A 25,027-nucleotide genomic window follows, 5' to 3' on the forward strand; every position below is an offset into this window, starting at 1 on the left:
CTTCATCACCCTTGATGTACCAAAGTTTGTTCACGGCATTAAGAATATAAATCGGGGTCTGAAGGGATTTCCGTGGGAAGCGGGAGTGGGGGGGGGGGGTGGTTTGGGGAGCTTCCCAAATTGGGTATTTGCTATAACATTGAATCGTTGGTACATTTTGCCGATTCCACCTCATGTTGACTTCCTCCTCAGTATCATTATTCTACCAGATGAGTGCCCAGGGGTATTGCCTCTATTTTCCTTTCTCCAACATTTAAAACCTTTATTTTTTATCAACTGAATTATATACTTTAACACAGTAGAACACAAATCTTCTTCTTGGCACTTTCAAAAACCTCCCATTTAGCATGCTTGGACAAAATATTACGACATATTGCGCAAATGTGCCGCTCGCTCTCTGTGCGTTGGGGAATATTGAGACTCTGACAAAATCGTAGCTCGTAGGAAATATATAGATCGTGCTCAGAATCGGAAAACAAGGGTTTAAAACACCCTTCTCATGTCCTTTTTCTCAAGGCTTGTGCGGGTAAGGTATTCTATGAACTCTCGAGTTAGACGTTGATTGAAAGCTCATGGAAGGGTTTGTACATTAATCACGAGCACGACAATACCAAACATGATTGCCACTTTTCATGAGTTGCAAAGGATATGAGTCGACACGGACAATAGACAGTTTTAAATAAGACATTGTGATGGAATCTTCAAGAATTTCCACTTTTCATATTTATAAGTTAAAACGTTTTTCAAGACAAATATGACACCCAGTTAATGAGGAATTCCCCTCTAAAGATTACTTGAGGTTGATAATGTCATCTTTATTGAAGCTTGAACATGGGTAAACAATTAATTGGGTCTCAGGTATTGATTAAAATGTAAAAAATAAAAATAAAAGCATTTTCATCAAGCTTTGAGAACTTAGCAACTTTAATTGACTTACATTGACAATTAAGCAACTATAACATCATCTATAGTCAGATGCGACGACAGTTAAAGGTCGACATGGACTTTTTATTGCAGGACACGCAAAGTTTATAGTTCATCGGTGACATTTTGTGCAATGATGTTGTCTTTCCTGAGCAACTTGTACAGGAAGTGACATCAACACTGGTCAAATCCGGGTAAAACCACGACGATCGCCTGCAGTCGCATGTGCTACGATTCAGGAATCGCACCAAAAGCAAAGTTCAATTGACCTTGGTGATCACGCATTATATTATAGCCCCATCTGTTTGAGATGCCTTTTGCCATTCCGAATCGTGAAGATAGCCGAGGAGTTTTTCAAATCTTAAAGGTCATTCAACCATATTAACATTGATATAATTTAAACTCTCAGGTCGTGGACATGCATGCGGTTTGCAAGGCTTCTAGCGCTCAGTATTTTAAAAATGAACCCAAATAATCGTAGTTCTGTACATAAATTCGCAAGCGATTCACATCGCGCATGTTCTGTTGTTCACATACAAGTACGCACATTCATTCCTTCATGCCGTCGAACAAGGTTGAAGTACGAGAGGAATCATTCTTCTCAAACCAATCTCGGTGTTTGCATCAAATGATGTCTAAAATTCTTGATGCACTTTGACAGATTGCATCTTTCAAATGCTTGCCTTTGTTTTCCATATAAATCAATATGTTGTTGGCCTATGTAAGCACTTCTTGCAAATTATTTTGTAATTTTTTGCACATTGTCTAATTTAAGCTTCTTAACATTTAACTTATCTGGAGTAAGAGGTCTGGAATAACATCTGTGGTTCTTTGGTCCTGTAGTAAGTGAGGCGATTCACCTTTACCACACGCGCATCGCACAAGCAGGGTTAAGCAATTGGTTCTCTTTGTCTGTCTGTCTCTGTCTGTCTGTCTGGCAGATGTCACTCTATGATCAACAAACTACCGATCTTCAATTGAATTTTTTATTTTAAATAACGTAGAACACCAGTTGGAACATTAATCGGAACACGAACCTGCAGTTGAGCAGTACTTTGGGCCTGAATTTGTCAAATTGTACGGAATCTCATCCCGAGCGCACATGCGTACAGCGTGTGTTTAATTCTGTCTGTCTGGCAGTCGAGCAAAATTGTAAATCATTCCAAACAGGTAACTAACTGCTTTTGGGAACATCACAAAGTACACAAGCAGGCATGAATAACTCATTTAACGTGTTCGATAGGGTCGTGTAAAATATGATGCATCAACAACGGTAAACTTGCAATTCAATGCTTTGTTTGTTTTTTCTACAGCCTTTAAAATTTATCTGATTTCAATTTAATTGGATAGTTCAACACTGAAGAGCACAAATAGCCTTATTTACACTTCCAAGAACCTTCAGTTTTGTTGTACTTGGGCAAAATGATATGCCATTCCGACCAATCAAATTTGCTGCCCACTCTGGGAACAGAGTAATGGCGAGATTCAGACAAAAAAGGCAGCGCCTGGTGATGTAACCAGAGAGCTGACTTCATCCAAAAGATCTGTTTGTTAAGTGCATCTTTTTCTCAAAGATCATTCCAAAATCGTCACTTTCTCTGAGAAGAATTGGCAGGATGGTCAACTCTGGACTGTCCCGTTTGGCCCATCAGCTTCATATGGTTGCCATCGCGCCTGTTATTCAAAGTTCACGAACAACGCTAATGTAGATTGTGCTCGGAAATGCAATGCAAGAGTTGAAAATACCCTTCCCATGTCCCTTTTCTCAAGACTGTGTGGGGTAAGGTATCCTATGAACTCTCTAATTACCTCTACCACCGAGGGTGGATGGAGGTTATGTTTTCACCTCTGTGTGTTTGTCTGTTGGGTAGTCGATCTAGTCGAAAGAAATTTAAAAAAAAAAAAAAATTTTAAGTTTGTTCTACCCTTATTATCACTTTTTCCGTCGATATGTTTGTCTGTCTGTCTGTCTGTCTGTCTGTCTGTCTGTCTGTTCAGTCCAGTGCTCCGTTGATACAATGGCGATTTCGATTAAACTTGGTTGGTAGGTTCATACCATGACCTAGTTATGTGAAAATGAGAACCGTTGCTATGTACACCATCGTTGCCTAGCAACGGGACTTTGAAATTTTTGAAAAATCATTAAAAAAATTCTTTTTTCGAAAATCAAAAATTGGGCCATGAGCGACTGTGGGCAGTACATTCAGCCATATTGTCAAAAATTTCCAGCCGGATCCTATGAAAACTGTCGGAGAAGATAGACTTTGAATGAACTCTGGTCGAAAACAATAAAAAAAACGAAGTTCGTTATATCTCAGAGACTATGAGTCAGATATAAATGAAACTGGTATGGTAGGTTCATGGTATGTCCTAGTTATGTGTGAGAAAGAACCGTTGCTATGGACCCCTCCGTTGCCTAGCAACGGCCGAAAAACCTCTAAATGTGGAGGTATTTTAACGAAAAAACAATCTGCAGCATTAACCCTTGAAGCTAGAATCATGAATTTTCTTGTGCTTATCCTCAGGTCATTCCCCATCGAACGGGCCCATCGCGTCAGGTTCTATTTCGTAGTCGACTACCCATGTCCGCCTACTGGCTTGTCTGTCTGTCTGTCTGTGAGCTGGACATCTCAAAAAGTTATGGACGGATTCAGACAAAATTTAATGGACATGTTGTGTGTGTGACTGCCGAATTCATTAGGTTTTTTGTGAAGATCCAGATCTCGATACGGGAAGTTAAAAAAAAAAAAACTTTTCAAGTAATTCGTCACCATTGAGATATAAGGCCACAGAGGATATAAATATGATGTCTCAAAAGGTTATTGATGAGTTCTGACAAAACTTGGTGGAAGAGTTGGGTAGTTAACAAGAACAAGCCAATTAGACTTTGGTTCAGGTCCAGCTCTGGTTCTGGCCTATTGGTAGGATAGAAAACATAAACTGTTCAGCCTGCGGAGGTATGTGCTCTACAGAGTGCCATTCTAGTTTGTCTATGCAATGTGATGAAAATCCTATTCTATGTGTGATTGCAGCCTCTTTTACATAGACCAATGACAGGCTCTCATTTGCAAGGTATACAGATACTACAGTATCAGAGACAGACACTAAAAATAGACAGATGCGACAAGAATTTCAAACCAAATTTCAAAGAGAGGTAGTAGGCAGAAAAGGCACAAAGGCCTCAAAGTACATTTGCCCAGCATGACGTAGAATGATTCTATAATGGCCTTAAACTGTCGATGGACCCTTGCAGATCAGTGGAATAACACCAATCAGGACAGATCATATGACAACAGTATTCAATGAAGATGGCAAAATCATGTAGCGCTCGGCAGAGGACTTCACCATCATGCCAAATTATCCATACTGGCAGAGTACCCGCCCGATGGGCGATCTTGTTCTAAGCAAGCAACACGTTCTTTTGATGAATACTTTTTTTTGGGTGATTTTTGGCAACTGACAGCTCTGTATAGGCAAAAAAAACATAGCCTGGGTTACGTGCATGAAGCAAAAACATAGCTACTGCTTATAATTCATAACACCTCACTGCACTGGAAAACGTGAGGACAGGAATACTGTAATGTAAATGGTGGGACTTGTAATACTCTCCTCCACCTGGTGCGGTGCTACATGATACACATTTGCATGTAGAATTTGCTTCCCCCCCCCCCTGCTCCAAGACCACCGACAAAGATTAAAAAGACACCCCTATACATTAATTGGGGGCATGCTGATCCTATGCAGCAAGTCTGGATGCAATCGGCCCATAATTGTCGGAGGAGTAGAGTGACAAACAAACACAAACACACACCAGTCCATGAATTATTGTAAGGATACCATTGATAAAGAAGAATTAGAGAAAGTACCTTAATGCTCAATTCAAAAATATCTCACTGAAGTTCCAACTAGTGCAGAAACACCGAAGGCCATTTAACACATTAAGTGAGGTTGCTGCTGGAGCAATAGCATCATAAAAATAAGAAAAAGAGCAATCAGAGATTGCAGAACCTCACCAAGTCTTGTTTTGTGTGGTGTTTGTGCAGTTTTGGTTTGTGTATTTTGTGTGCTGCTTGTGTACTGGTGTGTTACGTAATTAATAAGAGACATAATTAGAACTGCCACTTTATAACTGTTGGCAGTTATGACCGGGTACCATGACGTCCCGCTTTCTTTGGACACCTGACACTGATCCATGACGTTTATATTGTTGTTCAATTTCATTCAGAATAGGATTAAAATAAATACAATTCAAATCAAATGGAAGACCAAATAGGAACAGTCCTACATTGGAGTAATCAGAATGATCCTGGGATAGGATTCAGGTTTCGGATGCTACTCCTCTCCCCTCAAACCCATCCAGATGTAGCCAAGTGAGCCTTTTTCAAAAAATAGGAATAAAAAAGAACCGAGGTTCAAAAATTAAATAATTCTGGCTGCCAGACCATGCGTCCGATCAGGTTTAATATTAAAATATATATTTCCCATCACTACGAGATCATAATTGTGAAGTTTCACATCGATCGATGAAATGGTTCAAGAGAAAGAATTTTTTTAAGATTTTCATTTCATCCAATATGGCTGCCAGACCATGTGAGCTACAAATTATTTGTGAACACCCTGGTATTCTCAAAGATTGGGGAACGTTTTTGTGAAGTTTCTCTTTGATCTGTCCAGCCATTCTGGAGATTTTTAACAGTTTTTTTGTAAATCCAATATGGTTGCCAAAACATGTGACATTTGACATCATAAGTGGGAACGTTTTGTTCCTCATGGATAGGCGGTCATAGCTGTAAAGTTTTGCTTTGATCTGTTCAGCCGTTTCAGAGAGGATTTTTGAAGGTTTTTAAACTTTAAAAAAACTTTTTTAATAGCTACCGAACCACATGACTGATGACATCATTTTTTTCTGTAGACCAATTTATCCCAAGATGACCCTCAAAAATTTCCATACTGATCGGATGTAGCGTTCTACGTATGCAATTATGACGTCATAACAAAGGCACCGATGACATCATTAAAAAATCACACTTATTCCCTGTGGGGAGTACTTGACATGTACCAAGATTGATTTTTTTCCCCCCCGGTGCGGTTTCGGAGATACCGAGATCCAAAATTTTTCCTTTTTTCCAACATCGCTGCCACACCACGTGATGTATGACATCATCTATCTATAATTCCAGCAATCTCTGTGTGTGTCTGTCTGTCTGCGACCGCTGTTTCTCGACGACCGCCGGTCCAATCTCATTGAAACTTGCCAGGAATATTTCCGGGGACCCGCGGATGTGCCTTTTCGAGGTTTGATATCGATCTGACGAGTGGTTCCCAAGTTACGGCCATTTATCTGTTGACCAATGACAGGACACGGTGCTATGACGTCACAAATGACATCACAATTAATGTTTGTTTATTTATTTATTTATTGCTATTATTTCTTTTGCACGATTGAAACTTGCCAGGAATATTGCTGGGGACCCGCGGATGTGCCTTTTTGAGGTTTGAGAGAGAGAGAGAGAGAGGCTGCACATACTGGCACTCACCTACGGGCACGCCCCTACGGGCCCGCCTCTACGGGCCCGTACTAGTAACTATAATTAAAGCATTATACATGAGTAGTCGTTCCGATGGTGAAAATTTCGTGTCAAACTGGCAAGAGGTTGCAGAGAAAAACCATACTCACGTTCTGTGCGGACAAACAAACAAATTTACAGACAAACGGCCCCAAATGCAATACCCTCTCCTCTGACGAGGGTAATTATCAGTCATCATTCAAGGTCTTGAAAAAGAGTTTCCAAACACTTTATTATCCTTCGAACATCCCTTTACTCCTTATCAGGTTGACGTGCCAGTGCAACATTTGAGCCACCAGGACGGTGCAGATTGAAACACAACGAAATATAAATAAACAATCAATCATTATGAATCGTTCTGCAATGCGAGCATTGTCTTGGTTCACTGGGGTTGATTGGCATTCGGATTTGAGTTCAACTTTTACGCCTTCAAGCTTCCCTTTGAATATATGGAACCCTTAAATGTCTATGACAAAAAAAACATGATGGTGAGAAAGTATTTTTCAATATTTCTTATCTATCGAACAATACTTTTCTGACACCCTCATAGGTTTACCCAGATATGCAGGTTTGTGAAAAAGAAAAAAAAACTCAGTACTCTAGCTATTAAAGCTGAATATTTGCTGCCATAACCGTAAACACTTCACAGGCCTCGACTTGACGACACTTAAAGATAGGGTTATCATCACATGATGTCACGACTGTTTTCCACTGCTGTGGTAGTAGTATAACCCTGTCACGCAAACCTCAGGCTTACAGAGCACAGGTTGAGGCCTTGCTCAGCGGGAGGCCTGTGTGTAGGCATTTTCCTCCCACTGCTCTGTCACATAGAGACAAGACACAGCAGGGGGCACCATTAATCACTAGGGATGGAGGAAGAAAATGGAGCAATAGTAAAGGAGGGGGCTGATGGTTGTGAAGAGGGAGACAAGGCAGCCAAGGAGAGGAACAAGGCGTGGTCTAAAGGAATGGATATTTTTGAGAGGAAGCGAAGGAGTCGGGATAATAATTGCTGGGTGTCGCAATGTCACTCTGAATGACTCGTCTGAGACTGCTACTCAGTCAAATTGCGTGAAGCAAATCAGTGGGGAGCCGTCCATCAAGCAAGAGGGAAGCCACCGGCAGAAGCAAAAAGAATCCCGAGAAGAGTAGGAACTTTGAGGCAAAAGGTTTAACGTTTGTTTTAAAAGAATGTTGGCTGAAACGATTGACTTGCCAACATCAACATAGAGGTAATTATGACCCAGCTTGTTCGTTTGACAGCTCTGGTTGTGCAGTGGTTGTCTGAGAAGGTCTTGTAGTTGCATGGAATTCAGGGCCGGGTCTAGTGAGGCGTGACTGCTGAGGGTCTGGCTAGGCGGTTGGCCGGGCGGAGCGACAGCGTCGTGGAAATTGCTGGGTTGTGAGCTGGCAGTGTAGTGCACAGTGATTTGCACCTGACAGGCAGCGCCCAACTGCACCACTATAACTGCCACTTAGAGAGCACGCAGCCGCTGACAGGAGACCAAGTCACCTTGAAAATTCCGACCTGCCTGTCACCAACAAAAGCAAGCATAGTTCAAGATGAATTGGTTCACGTGATGTTGCACTGTTGGAAACAGAGTTGCCACCTGTTAACCTGTGGGATTTGATTTTATGTCTGACTGAGAGTATCAAAGAGTCAGAGAAAAACGTTACCATGACCAGGGGGGGGGGGGGTGACAGGAAGCTTCTAAACCACTCAAGGAAGTTAAGATTAAAGGATCTCGCCAAAGATGTCGGTATTCCATGTGAGGAAAGAAAATGCTTCACCGATAAATTCCAGTAAGGTCCAACAACTTAGAACTGATACAGTGGACAATTAAATTGATGAACAAGTAAGAAAAGAGAGGCAGACTTACATGCTTATAGCCGGTGAACAGTGGCTCAAGAGTCATTCAAAGAGTGAAAGGACAACAGGGTCTCCACTTAATTAAGCTCTTGTGATATCTTGTACGGTGTCATGTCTCTGCCCTTTGCTTTGGGTGAGTGAGGGGTGAGGAATTGGGGGAACAGGTAGTTCCCACTGTCCAGTGAAGAGCAGGTTCCCACACCTGACTTATCTTTTGGCCAATTAAAATACACAATGCACAATAAGCTCACAGAGGTTTAGTTGCCAATTTACGTGTGCATACGAGCGTGCCTTTGTGCCTGCTTGCACAATGCTTGCCTACGTCATGCACTTTCGTGGAAGTGTGTGTGCCTGCATGTATATGTCTCAACGTGTGTGTATATGTATAGTGATTCCATTTGTCCAGGGTTCGCAACACACATTATTGCACTTACCAACCTCGATCAGGAGAGTGAGCCATTTGTATGTAGCGGCTTCTGTCACAACATTGGCCTCATTGTCAAAGAACAATAGCGATCTGGACCAGAAACCAAACTCGAATCTAAAGTTTGTTATCACTCTATAACTATCTTAAGATCAACATTCTTGCTCCATTTTTGACATTGGGATTAAAAAAAAAGCCTTTTACTTTGTGACCCCTAACCTTATGACCATGTTCAACTAGGCATATATGAAACACCTGGTGGAACCATCTTGCTTGCTGCCCACCTGGACCTCGAAAGCATGACAATGGACCGAGAGATGTGGCGCATCAAGGAAAGCCTGGGACGACGGTTTTCTGAGCAAGTGTACAATGGTATGTCATTTCGGCCAATTTCTATTTGGGGGTTATTCTGTGAGGGAGATCTTATCTCATTCGTGGAAATAAGCTCCTACTTTCATTTCCACAAAAAACAAACAAACAAATGATGCTGTAAATCTAAAGGTTGAACATATGCAAAAGGAAATATCATTTACTCATATGGAACAGGTGTATAAATAAGATAGAAGTTAACCAACTAAAAGTTGTACATTATTTTAATAAAATTTATGTGAATACTTAGCAATAATCAACTCTAATCAATCTTCCTCTAATACATAAAGCCCAATCGATGCTTGTTTCTTTGTTATCTCTACCACCGAAGGTGGACGTAAGTTTTGTTTTCACCCCTGTCTATTTTTCTCTGTCTGTCTGTCTCTGTCTGTCTGTCTGTCTGTCTGTCTGTCTGTGAGCAGGATATCTCAAAAAGTTTTGGACGGATTCGGACGAAACTCGGTGGACAGGTTGGGTGTGTAACAAGGACAAACCGATTCAATTTCGGTGAAGATTCGAATCCTGATCTGGATTGGAGAATTTTTTTAGTGATTCTTCACCATTGAGAAATGGGGCCAAAAACGATGGATAGCATGATGTCTCAAAAAGGTTGTGGAGGAGTTATGATAACACTTGATACATGAGTTGGTTAGGTGACAAGAACAAGCCGATTCGATTTTGTTTAAGGTCCGGATTCAGATCCGACCTTTCAGTGGAATACAAAACGTAAACTGTTCAGTCTGGCGGAGGTACACGTTCTACCGAGTGCCGTTCCATTTTTCCAAGTGTCACTCGATGATGAATTTTTGATTTATTTGTTTACATGTGCTTGTCTACACGATATTCAAAACTTTATTTGGCTTAATACATTTATTTTACGAGCAAATACAACCCATTACTTCATTGACGGTAATATTAAGGGGAGGGGTGGAGGAGTAAGAATGAGTGGAGGGAGAGGAGAGAGGGTAGGTTGAGGGGAGGAAGAGGAGGGAGAAAGGAGAGAGGAGGAGCAATGAGGGAAGGAAATGAGGACTGAGGGGAATAAGGAGGGAGGGGATCGAGGCGGAGTGGTGCAGTGAGGAGGGATGGGGCAGCAAGGAAGGAGGGATGGGGCAGCGAGGAAGGAGGGGAAGCGAGGAGGGGAGCGAGTATGGGTGCAGAAAGGGAAGGTATTGTGAGGGAAGGGCAAGGAAAGGTGCACCGTGAGAGGAGGGCAAGGGAAGGCAGTGTGAGGGGAGGGTCCAGCTGGACATAACTACCGTCTGGACACATCTGGAGATAACTACCGTCTGGACACATCTGGAGATAACTACCGTCTGGACACGTCCGGAGATAACCACCGTCCAGACATAACCACCATACAGATACATCAAGGGAAGGCAGTGTGAGGGGAGGGTTCATCTGGACATGACCACCATCCGGACACGTCTGGAGATTACCATTTGGACATGTCCGGAGATAACCACCGTCCGGACATAACCACCATCCAGATACATCAAGGGAAGGCAGCATTAGGGGAGGGCAAGGTAAGGCAGTGTGAGGGGAGGGTTCATCTGGACATAACTACCATCTGGACATATCTGGACACGTCTGGAGATAACTACTGTCTGGACACGTCCGGAGATAACCACCGTCCGGACATAACCACCATCCAGATACATCAAGGGAAGGCAGCATGAGGGCAGGGCAAGGTAAGGCAGTGTGAGGGGAGGGTTCATCTGGACATGACCACCGTCCAGACACGGCAGGACATAACCACCATCTGGACATGTCCAGAGATGACCACTGTCCAGAAATAACCACTGTCCAGACACTTATGGAGATAACCACCATCCTGATAGGTGTGTAGATAACCACCGTTCAGATGCACACGATGGTTGGAGATAACCACCGTCCAGATATGTGTGGAGATAACCACCACCTGGGCATAATGACCATCCTGATTGGTTCGGAGACAGAGAGAGAGGTGTGGGCAGAGGCTGCACTGCATTACGAGGAGGTGGAGCAAGGATGGGACAAAGAGGGATGGGAGTAATGGAGGTAGGGGAGTTAGCTGAGAATATATTATGCTTCACCAACATGCGCGCGCGTACACACATACACACACACACGCACATACACACACCATGTGACAGGTGGAAAAAAAAATGGAAGAATTGGCTCTGCAATTGAGGAAACACGTTTATACAGCGAACGGCTTGGAAATTGGGTGTTATCTGTATTTTAAAGCAGGAGTGTCTGTTCGTCTGTCTGACCCTGAATTACTCCCTCAGTTTTGGCGCTAACCACACCAAACCTTCTGTGGAATGTTTTAGGGTCCCAGCAGATGTCCTAAGGTGGGTGGGAGTTTTCATAAATAGCTCAATCCAATTATGATTTTGATTTTCGTTCGGTATGAAGCTGCTCCCGATCCGGATGTAACGTCAGAACGACATTTCATTTCGTTTACCTCACGAGTGTTTGTAACATTGTATTTTGTTATATCTAGGTCGTTATATCTACGACTAAGTCATTAAGTGAATTGGTCGAAAAGCGAGGAGCCGCCCCTTACCGATATTTCAAGCATACTGTACTGGTAGAGGGTTTGTGTCAACTATCTTTAGATATTGTTTTATTGTCACCTTTGCACCATTTATACCATTTTTAGTATACTTTTAAATGTTTATACAGTAGTGTACTGTATACTGTAATAAACAGAATAAAGGAAATCAGCTCTAATATACATTACTTAGGTTTGCATACTGTAAATACAGGTAATCGTTTTTATTTATTCTGAATAAAGAAAAGGTCCAAAGGAAACTCCAACTTGATAGCTTTGTTTTAATTTGCATAACTCTTACATGTTACAGAACATAAAAATACAATCAGCAAAAATTATAACCAGAGAGTTGGTGTCAAAGCCACCCAATGCTCGCCTGTTTATACATTTTTCGTTTTTAAAAGACGAGTCTAATAATATTTTTTATAAAGCATTGCAGTGAAGTCTGATGCAAATAATTTTAAAGCAATATATGTATTTGTATATTGTAATCAGTAAAAAATAGTGTGGGAGATAAAAACATTAGAAAGGAAAAAACTTGCACCAAAAACTTTAACATTTTCACGCTCACGCTCACGCTCACGCCGGGGGTATCGCTATAGCTCTCTGTTCTTCGAACAGGCAAGCTAAAATGATGTACCAAAAACATTAAAGTTATCAAAAAAGACATTCAAATTAACATTTTCGTCATTGAATCCTTCAAAGTGTGGTCATCAGTGTCATCATCGGAGTTTTAAGCGGGGTTATCAGGAGCTGTAGAGGGCCCAGGTAAGGGAGATGACGGCGAGGAAATGGAAGGACTTGCAGTGGTAGGGGTAGGGGTCCTGGGTGTAGCTTTCTCGAAGAATCCCGTAAGTGTGGTCTGCGTTGTAATTTTCTTTTGTTTCTTCATAAATGTCACGATAGCATCGTAAAAGTTCATTCATTTACCGTTCCACTTTCGTAAACCGTTCAACATTCGGGTCCATACCCTCTAGTTCTAATATAGCCACATTCACTTTCGAGAACACACCAGCTAACCCCTTTACAGTGAACTTCTTTTGTACTTCTTCCATTGTTTCCTCTTCTTCTTCCTCTTCCAAGTGTTACTGCACTTCCAACTCTATTAAATCTTCATTAGATAGCTCTCCCTTGACATATTCCACAAATTCTTCAATATCTTCCGCTTCAACATCTAAATTAAGCACGTTAGCAAGTTCCACAATTTTTTTTATTGATGACATCGACGTGTTCGTCTTTGTCAAACCCTTCAAAATTATTCACGAAACGTTTTAGGCATTTTTTCCACATGTCTTGCATACACTATTCTGTCATTCCCTCCCAAGCTGATTCAATGTTCTCTATGCAGTGTAAAATGTTGTATGATTTCCAAAAATCACGAAGGGTTACTTCATCAATTTCTGTTGCTGCGACAGCTTTGGAAAAAGTTGTGCGCAAATAGTACGCTTTGAACGTAGCTATAGCCCCCTGGTCCATTGACTGTAGGATAGCAGTCGTGTTTGTAGGCAGATACACTACCTTTACATCCGGGTGTAGATCATCAAGATGCTGGAGGTGGCCTGGGGCATTATCAAGCAGGGGGATCATTTTAAAGGGAATGCCCTTTTCAGACAATAATGCTTGACCAATGGTATGAAGCAGTTGATGAACCAATCCTCAAATAAAGCTTGCGTCATCCATGCCTTGTTATTTTCACGATAGTAAACGGGCAACGTGTGCTTACTAACCTGCTTCCATGCACATGGGTTCTCAGAGCAATAGATGAGGAATGGCTTTAACTTGAACCCAGCGACATTTCCTCCCAGCAACAACGTGACCCTGTCCTTGAAACCGGGCATTGTTTTAGCTTCTTTGTGCATGTAGGACCTTTCGGGCATTTTCTTCCAAAAAAAGTCCGGTTTCATCCACATTGAAGATCTGTTCCGGACGGTAGCCGCCTTTTTCGATGATTTCATCAAATTGGTCAAAAAAATTTCCGCTGCTTCTATGTACGCGCTTGCCGCCTCACTGCTGATACTCCGATTATGCAGGTTGAATCTCCGATGAAACCGTTGAAACCATCCATGGCTTGCCGTAAATGTTTCTGTCGATTCTTCACCTTCACGCACCTTCAAAGTCTCAAAGATACTGCGTGCCTTGGCTTGAATTATTAAAAGGCTCATCGGCATTCTTTTTTGTATCTGGTCGTCAAACTAGATCACCAGTAATTTCTCCATTTCATGAATGAGGCCTTTCCGCTGCCTAGTTATTACGGCTTTAACTCCTATCGATGCTTTCACTGCCTCTTTCACTCTATCTTTATCCTTCAAGATGGTTGAAATGGTCGAATGTGCCAGCTCCAAGTCACGTGCTATCGCTTTAACTTTCTTACCAGCTTCATAGTCATTTATGATCTTCATTTTCATCCCAAGATCGATAGCCTTCCTTTGTTTCTTGGCGCTTCCTCCAGGTGAAGTGATGCTCTTCCTTTTCGCCGACATCTTGTACTATGGGATGCACAATAAAGTACAAATTTATAGACTAAATATGTTGCCTTGGAGATTGCGGACGCTAGTGTAGTGAATACCGACCGACTGCGGGAACGAGACTGAGACTGAGAAAGGGTGATGCGAGATGAGATGCTTGACGCTGAGATGCCGCGCTGCCGTTTCCACAACCAAAGTTCTCGTACAGCATACAATACCGACAGGTCGGAGAGCTGGTCATAAGTCCACGCGGTCGTTAAACAGGTGGGTCGTTAAGTGAGGAGTGTCTGTATATTAATAGATGAATATGAATCTTTTATGAAGAAAGGAAATCGCTCAAAAACGTGAAAAAAACAAAACTGCAGTTATAATTGCTGAAAAAAAAGGACCCCTGTTGACTGTGTAGTGACTCACTGAAAAATTAATTAATTACTGAGAAAATCAAACATGTGAACCAATCAAGTAATCATGTGAAGTAACCAATCATTTGCATCCTTCCGGAGTGCCAATCAATGCACGGGATGTTAAAAAAGCAGAGGACTCACGGGAGTTTGGCTTGACGACATGTTTGAAGCTTGCGTGCCTTTACGGGCAAGCCTTTCTCATCCCTATTCATGAGTCACTCAACACGTCATTATTTCATAGTGACTTTTGGTTCGACTTTGTCAAGACTTTGGAGCGAAGTGGATTTAGTTTGTTTGGTTAAACAACCACAACTGCAATGAATGAGTATTCCTTTTCCGCTTACCATTTTCGACGCCATTTTAAAGCCATAGCAGCTCAGCGCCATTAACTCTTTCTTTCTTCACCAACCACTGGAGAGACAACAAAGGAGCCATCATCAGCTGGACTTCATTTACAACACGTTATTGCATTGTTCATGTGAGTGAGATTTCTCTTGTTCTGGTTTAAACATCATCATCTTAACCATCCATCCATCCATCCATCCATCCATCGGCACCATACTCTGCTTAGAGCGTTGGTGCTGCTAAGCAGTCTCCTTGGCCATTGGGAACAATCCTGGACAGGTCGCCACTCCGAAACAAGGATACCAACAAGCTGGTACTCATTATGTCGACCTCAGAAGGATGACAGGCAGAGTCAACCCCACCTGGTATTAATTCAACAGCTGAATAGGATTTGAGCTCAGGATCCTGGGATCCCAAGCCCACCACCCTAACCTTTAAGCCAACAACAGGCATATCATCTTATCCGCATACGAAAAGGGAATAATCACTACAACTGTTTCGCCATGGCGTGCAAAACAGCTTCGATCCCACTTGTTAATTTTTTTGTTTCACTCCATGAAGTTTCACTTTCTGCACATTCCTTAATCTTTTATTCACTCAATATAACTGTCCGAACAGTCGAAAAAGTTAGTTTAATGTCTTGCTTTAATAAATACACTTATCATAAAAAATCTCTAAATTATTAACATTTTCAGATTTCACTCCAGATTTCAACACTTATTTCGACCATCAGATCCGATTTTCTCATCAGATGTAATATTTCGATTATATACTTCAATTAGTCCATGAGAGTAGATCATGTTTCCAAGGCAAGGCATGTTTGAATAGGCCGAATTAAGACCACTGCGAGGTGAATTATGCTGATGAAGGATAAGCCTTTCATGGAGGTAAGCCGTTAATTATCTTCAAAAGGGGTGTTTTCATTTACCCAAACACCCAATTTTCACTCATGCACTTCTTTGGAGTTCCCTTCGTGTGCATGTGTAGTTTCAGGCTGCTGGGTTTCAGGATTTTGGAGTTATGGAACACTCACACATTGACATTTATTAGAATAGATTGCAAACGTGTGGAGTTGAATCCATAGGTAAAGTAGAAAGAGCAATCAGAGATTGCCAAACCTCACTTAGACTTGTTTTGTGTGGCAAATAAATGGAAGTATTTACTAAATGAAAGGTCGAAATAGCAAATGTCTGAAAAGGTGTCATGATCGCAAGGTCTGAAAAGGTCTAAAGTGTCTAAAAGGCCTTAAAACGTGTAAAAAGGGTGTAAAGGTCAAAGGTGTCCAAAAAGGATCAAAGGTCAGAGGTCTCTAAAGTGTCTATAAAGGGTATTAAAATGTCTGAAAGGTGTGAAGGTCTAAAGGGTAGAGAGGGGTCTCAGGGGACTCAATAGTTTGAAGGTCTAAAGTGTCTAAACTCTAAGAGTCTAAAGGAGTTTAAAGGGTCCTAAAAAGTCTAAAAAGGGTCGAAGGGGTCTGAAGGGGATAAAAGGGTTGGAAGGAAGCTTGATTGAGTACTTCTCTCCCCTCTGTGATGGCTCCCCTGCCTCACATCTGACTCAGCTCAACGCCGTGGAAACTAAGGCTTTCAAGATCATTAGAATCTCATGATAAAGCCGAATCTATGGGCCGATCACGTCATCATCGCCGACAGGTCGGTGGTCTCTCTGTCTTCTGCCTCATTTCTGGTCTCACACCTTCTGCCCTCTCCATGCTCTGCTCCCCCCAAAGTATCTGCAAGATGCATGCAGTCCACCAGCAACCCATCCATCCATTGGGACCATACTCTGTGCAGAGTGTTGGTGTTGCCGAAGCAGTCTCTTTGGCTATTGTGAACAATCCTGGACAGGTCGCCACTCCGACACAGGATACCAGCGAGCTGGCACTCATTTTGCCAACCCTGGAAGGATGACAGGCAGAGTCAACCCCACCTGATGTCAATTTAACTGCCGAGTGGGATTTGAACTCAGGATCCTTGGATCCCAAGCCCACCACGCGAACCATTAAGACCAGCAACCCCCTCCTTGTGAACTGTCCAAAATCCAAAACCACTGCTCACCTCCACTCATTTATTCATTTTTCCCCGCCTGTGGTTCCACAAGTGGTTAGGGTGGTGGGCTTGGGATCCTAGGAACCTGAGTTAAAATCCCCCTCGGCTGTTGAATTAATACCAGGTGGGGTTGACTCTGTCTGTCATCCTTCCGAGGTCAGCAAAATGAGTACCAGCTTGCTGGTATCCTGTGTCGGAGTGGCAACCTGTCCAGGATTGTGCCCAATAGCCAAGGAGACTGCATAAGCAGCACCAACGCTCTGCACAGTGTATGGTTCCAATGGATGGATGATGGTGTCACCTTCCACACTCTCTTCGGTCTCATTCTTCCCTCCCGGTCTTCAAGACAGCTGTTCACCACCAACTCAGGTCATCCCCCATCCAAATCCATGATCTTTCCTACACCCGTTAAACCAACCCCACACCTTCCAAAATTTTGTTTATGTATCCATCTTGTCCATCCCTTGCATTCTCCTCTACCCCTCATCGTTACCTGCATCCCTTGTTTGACCATCTCCGTCTACCTTCTCCCTCCGCCCTGCTATTGGCGTTTCCCCTTTCTCCTGCTGTTCCCTTTGTTAGGTTGTGTCCTGGTATGTTCTGTGTTCTCTCTCTTCCATGAGCCTAGACCATGTATAAAAAAGAAAGAAATAAAAAATGTCTTAAAGGTACGTTCCAATAATAGGTCAATAATGAACAAACTCACATTTCAATAGCACGTATTTAATAGACATACTCACGTTCTGTGCAGGCAAACATAAACGGGCACAAATGCAATACCCTCTCCTCTGGCGAGGGTAACAAGCTAACAAATGAAAAAGTAACAAAAACGACGAGCCTGCTGCTTAGCAGAGCATCATTAACGTTTCATGGCAAAGAGCTAATCCTGCCCAGATTATCATTCTTTCACAGAGTGCCGAAATTTTCATAGATATGGGTATCGAACCCACACCAGTAAGGGTAATATGATAAGGCTTGATGATAATATGATTTTAACCCAATCCATCACAAAGTCCCTCATGTAATGTATGTAAAATAAATTAATAAATAAATAACATGCTGTTATTCGTAGGTTCGGATGGATTAGCTATGATGTAGAAATTTAATTCAGATTGGAGAAACCTCACAGATGTTAGAGTTAAACCAGATCCCGTGTTTTGCTCGACCCACACGGATATCGTCACACAAATTAGGCTATTGGGCAAAAAGTGACCGCAGACATCTGATAGGGCATTACAGAGCACTAAGTCGAGACTCATGTGCTAACCCCTCACTTTGCCTTTGCAGCTCATCTACTGACCCCTTCACCCTTTCCTTACCACTCTGTTGCCCTCTGGTTACACTGCTACCCAGTTTGGTACCACACTTGATGGCACATTGCATTTTCACCTTCCACCAAAAGCATCATGCCATATCTATCCGAGATCACTCAGAAAAAATTGTCACCCATGTCCTCTTCACATACACTTGCTGTAAAAGGAAAATCCTCTGTGACCGATTTGGTTCTATTTCATGAAAACCCGGACTTGGGAGGTGCCTCCATCAATACTAAATCCAGCAATCGTCAAAATCAGGCCATTATTTAATGGACTGTAAACAAACATATTTCACGAAGTTAAGTGATGAATTGCAATTTGAAGCCTGACAATAACGAAGATTTTTGATGGTCTCTGTGGGTTGCCTGTTTTGTCGGGGCATTTACTTCTCAGCACTTAGTCCATGATGCTGGGATCCCAGGTTGAAATCTCCTCCACCTTGTTGATGGATATATTGTCTACTAATGAATGGCCTCTTAATTCACTCACGTTAGAGTACACCAACATCTCTTAAGGCTCTTGTCCAGCATGTAATCATCTGTACAAACTCCTCTATGAGCCTTAAAATACTATGGGAAGAGTAGCGGGGGGTTAAAAAAACAACAACAATGAAAATGGGTCTTTACTTTCTGCTTCACTCTCACAGTTGTATTTCTCAGCTTGTAACAACATTGCTCATGCACACACATTGAATGCTGGTGGATCAATACAGAAAACCAATCAGCACCTAGCACCAGGCGTGACAGAAGGAAAACTGAGATCTGGAACTCGATAGGTCGACTGGAGGCTGAGCCTCGGGCTTAGCTCAAGACCCAAGAGAACAGAGAAGGGACCTGAAGTCGGCAAGACCCATGGGATGGACAAACACCCAGCCACCTGTCCAAGCCACAAGCCCTTCTTTGCTCTGCCACATAATCCTCGCGGCTCACCCTGACCTCGTGGCCTGTCCCCAGAAACCCAATCTCTCACTCAGAGCGCCCGACCTCGAGCCTCCGCGGATCGCTGGCCATGGTGGCCACACAGGCACAGAGCTTACATCCTTACTTCTTGTATATGCCTACCGCAACACTAACCAACCTCTCATCCTTGAATTATCTTTTTTTCCCCCCTCCATGATGAACAGCATTTAAGGCGATAGATGAACGACAAATCTACAGTACGATTGCAGCACCAAAAGTGCATTGATATCCATCCGGTTACTTTGATCAACCTCAAATGCCTTTATATGCTCAACTATTTCCTGTGTCCAGAAGGTGGAATTAAATAAATATCGAGGTGACTTTACTCCCTTTCAGATAATGGTGATATCTTATTTTTTACCCGTGGTCATGGATATCCATACTTTATGCTCGGGGTTCAAGTGAGACTGTCGGGTAAATCCGCTGAAGGTTAATGAAACAAGCTTCTTTGATCCGGTCATTGTAAACGTGAGAAAGATGGAAAATGCTGAAGATAAATATTCTCATTGTGTGTGTGTGTGTGTGTGTGTGTGTGTGTGTGTGTGTGTGTGTGTGTGTGTGTGTGTGTGTGTGTGTGTGTGTGTGTGTGTGTGTGTGTGTGTCCATTGTTCTACTGCATGAGCGTACTTTTATAATTTTATTTTTTGATAAGATCATCGAGTGACTCGACAAGGTGTTAAATGGCAGACAGTGAGTGCATTAAAAGGTTAACCATGACAGTATTGAACTGGAAGCGACATATTAAAAACGGGTCTGTGGGCCACAATGAAACGAACTATTGCGGTGGGTTAAAATGTTTTCCAAATCGTTAAGGTCACCGCAGTAAGATGACCCTACTGAATAGTCTCTCTAAATGGACTGCCAGTCTGTTTTAAAACCTTCATTTTGCACCAAGGAAAAATATCAATTGGCAGCACTAATTTACATAATTATCCTAAAGAAATCCTTATTTATTGATTCGATCATATCTTTTCGTTTCCTTCTGTCTGTGTCTGTCGTTTTCACCGTTTGCTTGGGCTGTTAGGCTATCTTGGAGGTACAGTAACATACTCGGTTTTGAGCTGCGGATTCAAATGTTGGACCCGATCATAAACTGGGAAGCTACTCAGGAGACTTCATGAATTTGTCTGCAAACACTTGGAACTTGTGGGCTGGGATATGAAAAGGTGACACGATGACGGGATAAAAATCAAGGGGTTTGGGACAGCCACACTTACTTGGTTTTATTCTCTCAGAGGATAAAGGGGATTTGCCCCACGTTGACTTAGGCCTGGCAGGACCTGGTGTCGTGCTGCAGAGGATCACTTGAGTGGTCCAAAAATCTGAAATGAGCTTGCGTGTCCTTCCACGGATTGTCCACGCGGACAGACCAAGTCCTTAGAATTTCAGAGAGATTCCCCCATTGATTGAAAAGATAATCCAGAGGTCGCACAAAACAACAGCTGGTAATGGTGAGCTATGTTTTATTGATATATTTTATTTATTTTTCCAGTGACTTAATGCTTATAGAGGAGTTTGCATGTAAATCAAATGCAGGACAAAGAAATCAATAGACATCGCAATATTTTTTATATTAATTACAAGGATATTAGTAAATAGTGGACAAATATAGATGTTGGCGTATGGGACTTGAGTCAAGATTCAGATCGGAACACTCACAGGCTAACACTGGTCACCAAGCCTGGGGTCAGCCGGTTCAGAGGATGATATACAGTAGGTGAAGGGAATTCTGGTCAATGCCTTCTGACAGTTTTCCTCAACCCAACAATTTTTGTGAAGGAAGGTGTAACGATGCATATGACAAAATAAAAGTGAATCCTCCTTATAGCTGTTGCCATGGCCACTAGTGGATGATGCTAATGCCATGATTGGTGACAATAATGTCAGAAATGACAATGGCATGAAGGTGAAATGTTCGAATAATAACGAATATTTGCGCATCAACATTTGCCGATCATGAGATGTCACGATGAGTGATGAAGAAGTAGGAACGATGAAGCAACATGGAGATATCTAAGTGCTTTTTGCCATTGACAAGACCCTTGAGGAAGATCATTTCTGCGACTTCTGCACCTGCAAGAAAAATAATTAATGCGGTCCAGTGTAGGAAGAGAAAATATCAGTTGTTGCCCCTTACATCCTTCACTCCTTTTAAAAATGTGTATAAATGTGTATAAATAACAGCATGTGTATAAATGTGTACATACGTTAAAATTGTAATGGTTACAAAATAGTGTTATATTATCAGTATAATTAATGATTGCTTTGTTAAACTCGGCTTACCCTGGAGTGCAGAGATTGTCGGGATGCCAAAAGTCCTGGGAGGGAGAATTGTAGCAAAATATAAATGCGCGGATGCAATATGTATTGTAGTTGATTGTATAGGATGCGCAATATCTGACTGTCTAGTCAGGCTCAGATAAATTGCTACATTGGTGCTTCACAGATTGGGCATTGCGTCACAAATTTCACCATCTCTCGGTTGGACGTAAACTGACGACGCACATACTAACTTTGATGGTGGACGTTAAAGATCCTACGTTATATTGTGTTGTCGAATATGTGAGTTAACGCCACCACCCTAGCCAAATTCAAAAGTCCTGCACTCAGTGCTGGGAATGGAAACGCACCCATCATAATATTCGCCGTGAGACCGCTTTGGTAATACCAAGCTGGGTGAGATACAGCACTGTGGAAATCGCTCAAAGATGAGATGGCTGTTTGTTCTGGATAAACATCTTAAATTACCATTGATTTAGTGGATCTGTAAAATGCACAAGAAATCTTGTAAGTTAAGGTTCTTCATCACAGGTAGAGAATGCAGTTTGAAACCATTGCCAGGCAGAATTATGGGATCAATGAAACTCTTTTACAAATGTTTACAAAACCACCATAAAAAGTGAGCTATCCTGAAATTAAATTTTTTTTAAATCATTGATAACTCCAAACTTGTAAATCGATTTGTATCTCCAACATTAACGATAGAGGTGAAGCTAAATGTTTATCAACTTGTGATTTTTCCACATGACGTACTCCTGGTGCCTTTGGAGAGAGCGATAGGTGAATCATTTTCCGAAGGTAGTAAAGTGTACATGACAGTCTGTCAAAAACGATCACACTGGTCTGTAAAGGAAAGTCCATCTTCATGCAATTTTACAAAATTATACTTCAACATATTGGATTTCTTTTGAACGATGATAACTTTGCATTAAATGGTTTACATATCGCTGTACTTACTCTGTGTATAATTTGAGAAGTATCTGTTTATTTGTTTGTGGATGCGACCACTCTGCATTCTGAAACCGCTGGATGGAATGAGTTGAAAACTGGCGGTTATACTCGGAGTTTGCCCGGGGAGGTTTTAAGTGTGAACAATATCTATCAATTCCTTACAAGTTAATAAGGTACTTGGGGTAAACATCTATTTTGAGGTTTGCGATTATGAAACATAGGATGTTGCAGAATTAGTATAATTTAGAACATCTTTAAAATGTTAATATAATGATTTAGGAATAGCTGTTACAGGAGACTGCTTCGGCAACACCAACGCTCTGCACAGAGTATGGTCCCAATGAATGGATGGATGGCTACTGTTCAATGAATGATTAGATTTGTGAGGAACAGACTTGTGACAAAATGATTATGTGTGTCGGTGGTTGTTATCTCCATTTGCGGATTTGAGGATGTGGAATGAAGTCCTCCCAGGACTCAGAGTATCCACATTTGCTTCGGTAAGGGATCACGGTTCATGGACCAAGCTGTTCATCTTTTGTCGTTCTCAGAGTTTTATTCCGAGAGATTTTTTCAGGATAGTCACCAAACCCCGGACTGCCTCCAATTGCAGTTCATTTTGAGTAATATTGTCGGGGATGGTTTTCAAAATCTCAGTGACGTTCTTTATTATTCCTGTTGCTCAAATTATCACAGGTGCAATTTTGACGCTCTCAGCTTCTAAGATCTCTTGATATTATTTTGTGTGTGTGTGTGTGTGTTGGTTATATGTAGATGTGTAAAGAAAAGAAAGGTTTAAGTGTAGAATGTGTATAGATACAAGTGTGCCAGTAGCGAGATGATTTATTTTGGCCAGCCCATATACCGGTTCTTTTATTCTCTTGAAATTAATTCACAATTGGAACGTCAATGTAGGAGAAGGCCAATAGGCCCATCAAGCCTGCTCAATCCTGCCAATATCCAAGTATGTACCCACCTCAGATCACTGAACAAAGAGGCACACGACAAGGGTGTCCACTCTTAGTAAAAGCAGAAAACAAGATCTGGCCAAACTCAAGATAGAACTTTCAAACTCGTCTCCTTCCTTAAAAGCCTGGTCAGGTCAGGTCAGGAATGGGAGCATGCACCGAAGCACTTTCTGCTGGTACTCCAGGGACCTCCACTTGGTCATCCCCCAGGATGATGTCTGGCACATCCCCATCTCCTTGAGATACTGAGCAATCTGCTTCAACCACGAGACATGTGGTCGGCCCATTGACGTCCTCCACTCAGGAGGCTCCCTCGCTGAGAGAATCTGGTGAGCAGGATCAGCGTCAGAAAAATGAGCCACGTGTCCATACAACCGCAGCTGATGCTCACGGACGATGCAGGTTAACAAATCTCATTTGAGTCTCTCTCAGCAACCGCTCGTTGGACACAAAGTCTGAACAGTGATAGCCAAGGATTCTCCAAAGAGACCTGGTACCAAAGCAATTAAGTCTCCATCTCAGATCCCTGGTCAGAGTCCAAGTCTTACATCCGTAGAGCAAGACTGGAAATACCAAGGTCCTGAAGACTCGGACTTTCGTCCTCCCGCACAGGTTCCGGCAGCACCACACCCCATGATCCAGTGAATCCATGACTCCCCAGGCCCGACCCAGACGTCTGTTGACCTCTGGCTCACAGTCAGCAGAGACATGAATATCACTACCAAGGTAAATGAATCTCTCTGTGACCTCAACATCCTCGCCACAAACAGGTACAGACAAGATAGCAGGATTCAAGATGTCAATGAAAGCCTGGATCTTAGTTTTGACCCAGGAAACCCATAATCCCAGCGGCTCTGACTCCTCATTCAGCAACTCGAGGACCCCCAAAAGGATATCCAGAGTGTCGGCAAAGATGACTGCATCATCTGTGAAATCAAGGTCAGAGATCTGGACATTCTCAAATGATGCACCACAGCTTGATATTACCGACATCCTCCCCAGAATCCAGTCCATACAAATGCTGAAAAGTGTGGGGACATGAACACACCCCTGAAAAACTCCAGTAACAACTGGAAATAAGTAAGATGGTATCACCACATCTCACAGCACTCTCAGTACCAGAGTCTAGTTCAGACATCAGATTGATCAGTTTTGGTGGCACCCTACAAAGACCAACAATCCTCCAGAGAGCATACCGATTCACTGAATCAAACGCTTCACAAAGATCAACGTAGGCTGCAAGCAGCCCAAGATTCCAGGTCATGAAACTCTCGTCTGCGTTCAGTGAGGACCCGAAGAGCAAGGATACGGTCAATCGTTGACTTCTTTGGTGTAAAGCCTGACTGCTCTGGACGCTGGTGCTCAAGCAGATGCTGGTGAACCTTATCAAGAATTATCTGAGCAAAGACCTTGCCCGGCATTGAGAGCAGCATCACCCCTCAGTAGTTGTTGCAGTTTTGGCGATCACCCTTCCCTTTCCAGAGACAGACAACAAGCCCCCTCTTCCAGTCAGTTGGAATAATGCCTGTGTTCCAGGCAGAGCATAGAACTGCATACAATGACATGAGCACAGCATTTCCACCAGCCTTGAGAGGTTC

The 25,027-nt window shown here is 42.4% G+C and overlaps 1 protein-coding gene across 2 annotated transcripts in view; it reads left to right on the top strand.

Annotated features, from left to right (window-relative positions):
• The window catches only part of ASS1 (argininosuccinate synthase 1), a 193,131-nt gene that overhangs the window by 154,719 nt on the left and 13,385 nt on the right, over nt 1–25,027 (top strand). For both annotated transcript variants that reach the window (XM_085854743.1, XM_085854744.1), the window contains exon 11: nt 9,026–9,157. In XM_085854743.1, the coding sequence (XP_085710869.1) occupies nt 9,026–9,157 (132 nt within the window). The remainder of the gene's footprint in view (nt 1–9,025; nt 9,158–25,027) is intronic.

Source organism: Eptatretus burgeri, chromosome 14, assembly GCF_056783735.1.
Source record: "Eptatretus burgeri isolate ZD-2024b chromosome 14, Ebu_testis_v1, whole genome shotgun sequence".
Taxonomy (NCBI): Eukaryota; Metazoa; Chordata; class Myxini; order Myxiniformes; family Myxinidae; genus Eptatretus; species Eptatretus burgeri.